The 7,530-nt window shown below is 44.3% G+C and overlaps 1 protein-coding gene across 1 annotated transcript; it reads left to right on the forward strand.

Annotated features, from left to right (window-relative positions):
- Positions 1-1,583: 1,583 nt before the first annotated feature.
- LOC120662576 lies at positions 1,584-2,660 on the forward strand. Its single transcript, XM_039941696.1, has one exon. The coding sequence runs from the start codon at positions 1,584-1,586 to the stop codon at positions 2,658-2,660; it is 1,077 nt and encodes a 358-aa protein (XP_039797630.1).
- Positions 2,661-7,530: the final 4,870 nt, after the last annotated feature.

Genomic DNA, 7,530 nt, shown 5'->3' on the forward strand with positions numbered 1-7,530 from the left:
AAACCAATCCAACCCAAACATTTCAGCTCATGATGTAATAAACTATTACCCAAACTATGGTTACAACCCAATAAGAACCCATTTTCCCAAAAAAAATTTATAGTGTAGATTTTGCCACACCGTTTTGCACAGAATAGCTTTCAGTTATACTGAGCAATCTCCAACAAATTTCAATTAATTTCAATAAAATTTTATAATATGAACGCGAGGTTTTATTTCTAGGGTCCAGCTCTTGACGTGAGACCCACGTGTAATTCTAGCCACACTGCTTTGCACAAAGTAGTTGCTAGTTATATCGAATCATCTCCAACAAATTTCAGTCAATTTCAATAAAATTTTATAGTGTGAACATGAGATTTTATTTCTAGGGTCCGGCTCTTGACATGGGACCCACATATAATTCTAGCCACGCTGCTTTGCACAGAATAGCTCCTAGTCATACTGAGTCACCTCCAACAAATTTCAATCAATTTCGATAAAATTTTATAGTGTTAACACGAGGTTTTATTTCTAGAGCCCGGCTCTTGACGTGGGACCTACATTTAATTCTAGCCACATTGCTTTGCACAAAGTAGATGCTAGTCATACTGAGCCATCTCCAATAAATTTCAGTCAATTTCGATAAAATTTTATAATGTGAACGCGAGATTTTATTTCTAGGGTCCGGCTCTTGCGGGACCAACACACACACACATATATAGTCATACTGTTTTGCATAAAGAATCCATTTCAGCCCACTTCAATCCACTCCAATCCATATTTATATAAAACCCGGTCCACCCACCCCATTAGCTAATACAACCCATTTGAATCCACCCAAATACAATCCATATCAAAACCCAAACCATTAAACTCATTTCAACCCAAACCATTAGCAGGGCTAGCCGTCCCTACAAATACCATTTGTGGGGGCGGTTCACCCCCCAACCCGTCCCTAAAAATATGTGTATAAATTCTGCCTTCTTCCTTCTCCCGACCCTCCATTGTCGGCTCAGGAGAGGAGCTCCCCCAATATTTAAAAAAAAGAAGGGGGGGGGGATTTTCAACTTGATTTCCTTCAAGTTAGGGGCTCTAGGAGGTAAGTTAACACTAAATTCTTGTCATTTGTAAGCTCTTTTGTTAGATTTATGGCTCAAATGGAGCTCTCTTTGCCTCTCACTAGATCTAGATCTCCATGTTGTGGATTAGCCATTTGAGACACTATTTGCCTCAAACTTTTGGACGAAGTTGTGCTATTTTAGTAGGAGAACAAGATTATCTAATCATTTGTACTAGATTTATATGTTTTACCCCATATTTCTAAGTAAATTATTTACTAGATCTATGGAGGAGGAGTGAGAAGAAGTTTTTTTTCCTATTTTTACACATATGCATGATATTTTTTTAAGATGTGGTACGATAATAGGTTTTAATTTATCTATGATCTTTGGTTTTAATTTTCTCATTTAGTATTATGTTAATTACCTTTCTTCAATATCTACTCATTTACAGAGGTATATTTTTATTGTCATTTATGGTTTTTCTTGGAGATAAGAATTTTTTAATGTTTTAATCTATTATTTATTATTTGTTATTGTTCGCAGATGGATAGGGCATGGATGTACAATGCAAATAGGATGGGTGCATATTTTCGTGGAGAGCTTGATAAATTCATTAAAGTTGCGGAGAACTACGCAAGAAAGGAGAAGACACAGTTGATACATTGCCCTTGCAGAGCTTGCGAGAATTTGAAAGTATTTAGCGACCCAACTACAATCAGATCGCATGTGATGGTGAGTGGTTTTATTAAGGACTACACGATCTGGAAGAAATATGGCGAGACGGATGCTCCCCCTCCGACGAATAATCCACTGGATGAAATCATACGAGGCGAGGAGTTGGATAGAATGTTTGATGCTTATTATGATTTTGGCAGAGATGATGATGGTGTCAGCGTTGATGATGGAGCGGGTGGATTCCATAGTGATGATGTCGATGACAGGCCCATCGATAGTGATAGTAGTGAAGATGAACTTGACGACGGAGATTTTCTGAGCCAGTTGTTGCGCCACACCAAAGAGGAGGTATTGGCTACTAGTGCCAGGGGGTTACCAAACTTCGAGACTGTGAGAAAATCAACAGAGAAAAATATATATGAACGATCAAAGGGATGCCCGAAACACTGGACCGTCCTTCATTTCATATTGGAGCAGTTGACTCTGAAGGCTAAGCATAGTTGGTCATATGGTAGTTTCAATGATCTGCTGCGTATCTTGGCTTGGTTGCTTCCAAAGCCCTATAAAGTGCCAGCCAACACATACCGAGCCAAGAAGCTTGTTAGTCCTTTCACGATGGGTGTTGAAAGAATCCCTGCATGTCCAAATCATTGTATTTTGTATCGTGGGGATACTTTCAAAGACCTGAAGGAATGCCCTGTATGTTCTGCAAGTCGGTACAAAAACAATGCGGGTTACTGTAGTGATGACAATCAAGGTCCATCCATTGAGACAGACGACGCTACTTTAGGCATTTCTGAAAAGCAGAGCAAAATTCCCGTCATGGTTATGTGGCACCTCCCAGTTTCCGATCGCCTTAGGCGTTTCTTCTCGAACCCAAAGGATGCTGAGCTGATGCGATGTTGTAATTCAGATCAGTGCAAGAAGGGTGACAAAAAGCTCTGACATCCATCTGATGCTCGGTAGTGGAAGGAATTCGATGACAAGTATTATCTGGAATTTGGAAATGATCCGAGAAATGTTCAGTTTGCGTTGAGTACGGATGGAATGAATCCGTTTGGTGAAAGAAATAGCACCCATAGCACATGGCCAGTGATACTGACAATGTACAATCTGCCTACATGGTTGTGCCAGAAGAGGAAGTATCTTTTGCTATCTGTGCTTATACAGGGCCCCAAGCATCCTCGTATCGATATATATGTTTTTCTTGAGACTCTGATGCAAGAGATGGAAACTTTATGGAAGGAGGGTATCAATATCTTTGATGGTTTTGCACGGCAGCCCATTAATCTTAGAGTTATTATATTCATTACCATCCATGATTACCAGACATTATTTGTCTTTTCAGGACAGGTCAAAGGTAGGACGGGATGCACGGTGTGCGTGGATGGCACTGTATCGTCTTTTCTTGAAGGTTCTCGAAAGGTAGTTTACCTTGGGTACAGACGCTTCCTGGTGGAAGGACATAGGTTGTTGGTGTTTACCGCCAAGCCTGCTCAGGGATACCCTTGATAGTAGGGTTTGTAGGTAGGGATCGACTGCTCTAGAACTCGATGGTACAAGGAACACAAAGATTTAGACAGGTTCGGGCCGCGAGTTTGTATAATACCCTACGTCCTGTGTGGTTTGTATTGCCTTTGGTGTTGATGATTGTTTGGAGGGGGTCCCTGCCCGCCCTTATATATCCAGGGGGACAGGGTTACATGGAAAGTCCTAGCCGAGTACAGTTGGAGTCCTACTACAACACGATCGGGTAGTTTCTTTTGTACTGCAGCTAGTTCTACGCATATCTGAGTAGTTACAAAAGAGGTAAGGTACATCCATGAGCTATCCCTTACTCTAGAACATTCTATGCCTATAAGCAGTCCCGCTGCCCCGGGTCTCCTTGAGCAAGGCTAAGTCTCCTTGATCTTTTCTTGTAATTGAAATGGCGTGTGGGCCGGTAGTACTGTGAAACAAATACTGGATATTTGTTGTAATGTTAAGTACTCGTTTAGTATTTGGATTATGAAATCCTTTGATGTGTCGAGTAGTTGTACTCGAGGATCCTGAGTGTAGGCAGCATCGGGCCCACTCAGTCATAAAAGCAGATACATAAAATTGTATCCGTAAGTGCCTTAATAGGCAAGGCCTTTCTCGATTAGAATCGAGTTTGTATGGTTCTGAAACCATGGTGCTGACCGGTTAGGATTGAATCCCTCGGGATCAACCAAGTGGGAATAGCACTAGAAGATGAAAGAAGCCGTAGCTTAGAATAGATTTCCTTTTTGGAGGAAAATTTTCAATTAGCACACAGCTAATGCGGACTTTGTTGTCCAAATGGGGGGAAGAACTCTTATTGAGTATTTAGGAGGTATAAGAAGTTTCTTGATGGACAAGAAGACAGGCAGCTCTCGACAACTACTCAGAGTACTAAGGGAGAACAGGAATTCTCTTTGTATCTCGAGCAAGCGAGTAGTACCCGTCAAGTACTCGAGACAAAAAGATTATGTATTGAAGATTCCCATAGTACACTAAGCAAGCGGGAAACTTGTGTCGACTTATTTTAGAGTATCAAGAACTCATCTGTACTCCTTGTAGGGTTTATGTAGTTGACTAGTTAGGATGGACCTTGTTTGGTTACCCAGATAGTATGCAACTATTTGCCAAACTACACGATCGTATCGAGTAGTATGTCCCATTAATGGACTGGATTAATTTCTAGAATAGGATTGTTAGGATTGAACTCCGTTGAGTTAACTAAGATGTGAATATTCTAGAAACATCCTAAACTTACTCGAGTAGGGCGAGTAAGGTGTCCTACTTGAGGACTGGAGTAACTCTAAGGCAAGTCTGTTAGGTACTAACCCCGTCAGGTTGTCCAAGACGAAGGTGCCGAAAGAGTATCAAAGACCTACTCGAGCCAGTGAGTAGGGTGTCCTTTTAACCAAGGACTGGAGTAATCCGTAAGACAGAACTGTTAGGTACGAACCCCGTCGGGTTGCCCAAGACGTAAATGTCAAAGGGATATCCAAAACTTACTCGAGCAGGGCGAGTAAGGTGTCCTTTTAATCAAGGACCGGAGTAATCTGTAAGACAGAACTGTTAGGTACGAACCCCGTTGGGTTGCCCAAGACGTAAATGTCGAAGGGATATCCAAAACTTACTCAAGCAGGGCGAGTAAGGTGTCCTTTTAATCAAGGACTGGAGTACCTCTTAGGGCAAGTTTGTTAGGTACTAACCCCGTCGGGTTGCCCAAGATGAAGGTGCCGAAAGAGTATCCAAGACCTACTCGAGCAAGGCAAGTAGGTTGTCCTTCCGGAGGACTAGAGTGTCTTTTAGGACAGAACTGTTAGGTACGAACCCCGTCGGGTTGCCCAAGATGTAAATGTCGAAAAAGCACTCAAGTGTGAACCATAAAGACTACTCGATAGCTGCTCTAGTGCCAAGCAAGACTTTCGAGATGGGGTTTTGGTCGTGTGAGCGAGAGCCAAGTAGTCGATATAGGAGAAATCAGCTTTATTTGGATTTGTCGAAATTACAATAACTGTAAAGTGACAGACTCTGACTCTTAAGACCTACCCCTTGCTCGTTGGACGTGAGCAATGGTTTACATGAATAAATTTATTTGAAGATAAAACTAGTCGATACAGGGGTCGACTAGATTTGTGGAAGGGTCTCCTTCATTAGAGGTGCTCCAAGGGCCTTGCAGAGTGAGTCACACTGGTAAATCGTGTGAGAGCTCTTTGGGTGGATGAAGCACTTGCGTAGCAGTACTTTGTTGATCCTGTTTCTGCTCTGAGACGATTCACCTTGATGCTGGGTGCATGGTTTACCCTGAGGACGGGCACTAATGGTTGCCGGCTTGTGCTTTTTGCAGGATGCGGAAACCTTTGGCGGGATGCGGTAGTTGGAAGAAGGGCTGTACGCCTCGACTTCCTACCATTCCTTTCTCCTTGAGATGATGATGTTGCGCGCATCACGCCCAACATTGATCACACTGCGGAGGTCGCAGTTGGAGTAGTCGTAGTTGTTGCCTTGTTGTTCTTGTAGGGTGTTAGCGAGGCGATGACGCTTGAACGCCCTCTTTTGGTTGAGCTGGCGACAACGTTCGTAGAGGTCTTCTGCTGGATTCTGCTCGTCCAGTTGGATGGTGACGGTCACCGCTGGAGGAGGAGGAGGAGCAGGTAGATCCTCATTGGTGGTAGCTTGGGCTTCTGTGATTGTAGGAGTAGTAGTTTTCGTGTTGTCGGAAAGGTACTCGTTGAAATCATCAGAATTGCAGTCGTCGAGGTTGAGACACTCCGTGGGATCACCCTCAGGTTCTTCGGCGATACGAACCATGAGGATTTTACGGCAAAGGTCTTGAATTTCTTGGTCTTGTTTACCTGAGGATGGATCTAGAGGAGTGCTCTATTGGTAGGGCAGATCCACTGGTTGTGAGCTGGAGGCGTTGGGATCTTGTGCCTTCCTGAGATGCACCGTCCGTCCTTGCGGCGTTGCATATATAATCAGGTTAGGGATGGAGTCCTGATCGGACTTGAGGTTTTTAGCTGAGCTGGACTCGACTTGTTTACTATACTAGATTAGGTCATCCAGCTGTTCCGCCGAATCGGAAGAGTACTCGGATTCGGAGTCGGTTAGCCCACCGATTTTTGAGTATGTATGCTTTGGGTGAGCGAGAAGCGGTATGCCCATCTCTACATGGAGGGCATTCTCGTTCGTCCAGTGTAGCCATGATTGAGTAGGAGTTAGCCCCTCAGGTTCCTTAATCCAGGGTTTGTCATAGATTGAGTCGCTGGATTGTTCTGGAGCCTGGGCTTTTCCCTTTTTAAGCTTGGCCAGTTTCCAAAGAGCATCAGCGTGTTTGGGTGGGCTGGTCATAGCATCCATGAACAGCTCGACATTGTCTGACCATTCTTCGAGATCGTCGAACGGTTCAAAGTTCTCGAGACCGTTCATGAAGCGATCAAAGTCTTGATCGAATTTGGACTCGACTGGTTTCGGAGTCCGAGTGTGAGCAGGTTTTGGTGAAGGGCTCTGAGGTATCTTGGAGATAGACGGTCCCATCCGAATAAGCCGGGGGTTTGTCTCACCAGCTCCCCTGCAGATGCCTCCTCCCGATTTCTGCTCTTTGTTTTGCAGAGTGCTTTCAGCCATCTTAATGCAGTCGGCAAGCTTCAAGTTGACCCGATCGATCACTGAGAGCATATCGCCCGACCTCTTCTGTGGTGGGTTTAGTGCTTTAGGGTTCTGCTGGGGCGCATATGGGCTGAGAGCAGTTTCTACAAATTTGATGCATCCCTCTATCGATCGTGAAACTTGATCCACTCCGGCGAGTAGTTCTGAGTTTTTGATCTTAGGGCGTTTGATCGTCTTGAGATGAGCCTGGTATTTTCCAAGAGTTTTGGAAAAGTAAGGCCTTTCGGAATCAGAATTTGTGATGAACTCGACCAAGCCAAGAGTTCGATTTTGAGTTGTCACGTTTCCCGGGTTGTCCGAGTCGAGTTCGGGTGGAACTCTTTTCTCGTCGAGATCTGCGGACTCGCGGATGTCGGCGAGTTGGGAGCAGGTTTTTGATTTAGGCAAGTTAGGCGTGACAAGGTGGCTGGAGAAGCCTCCCATTCCGTCAGCCGTACATGCCCAAGAACCGAAAAAGAGGGTTGTGCCTTCTGGCACGTTGTTGGCGTCGGTTTATCCGGCCATCGAATTCATTGGTGAACTCGCCGAATCCCCTACCTGGCGCGCCAGTTGTCGGTGTTTACTGCCAAGCCTACTCAGGGATACCCTTGGCAGTAGAGTTTGTAGGTAGGGATCGACTGCTCTAGAACTCGAT

Source organism: Panicum virgatum, chromosome 2N, assembly GCF_016808335.1.
Source record: "Panicum virgatum strain AP13 chromosome 2N, P.virgatum_v5, whole genome shotgun sequence".
Taxonomy (NCBI): domain Eukaryota; kingdom Viridiplantae; phylum Streptophyta; class Magnoliopsida; order Poales; family Poaceae; genus Panicum; species Panicum virgatum.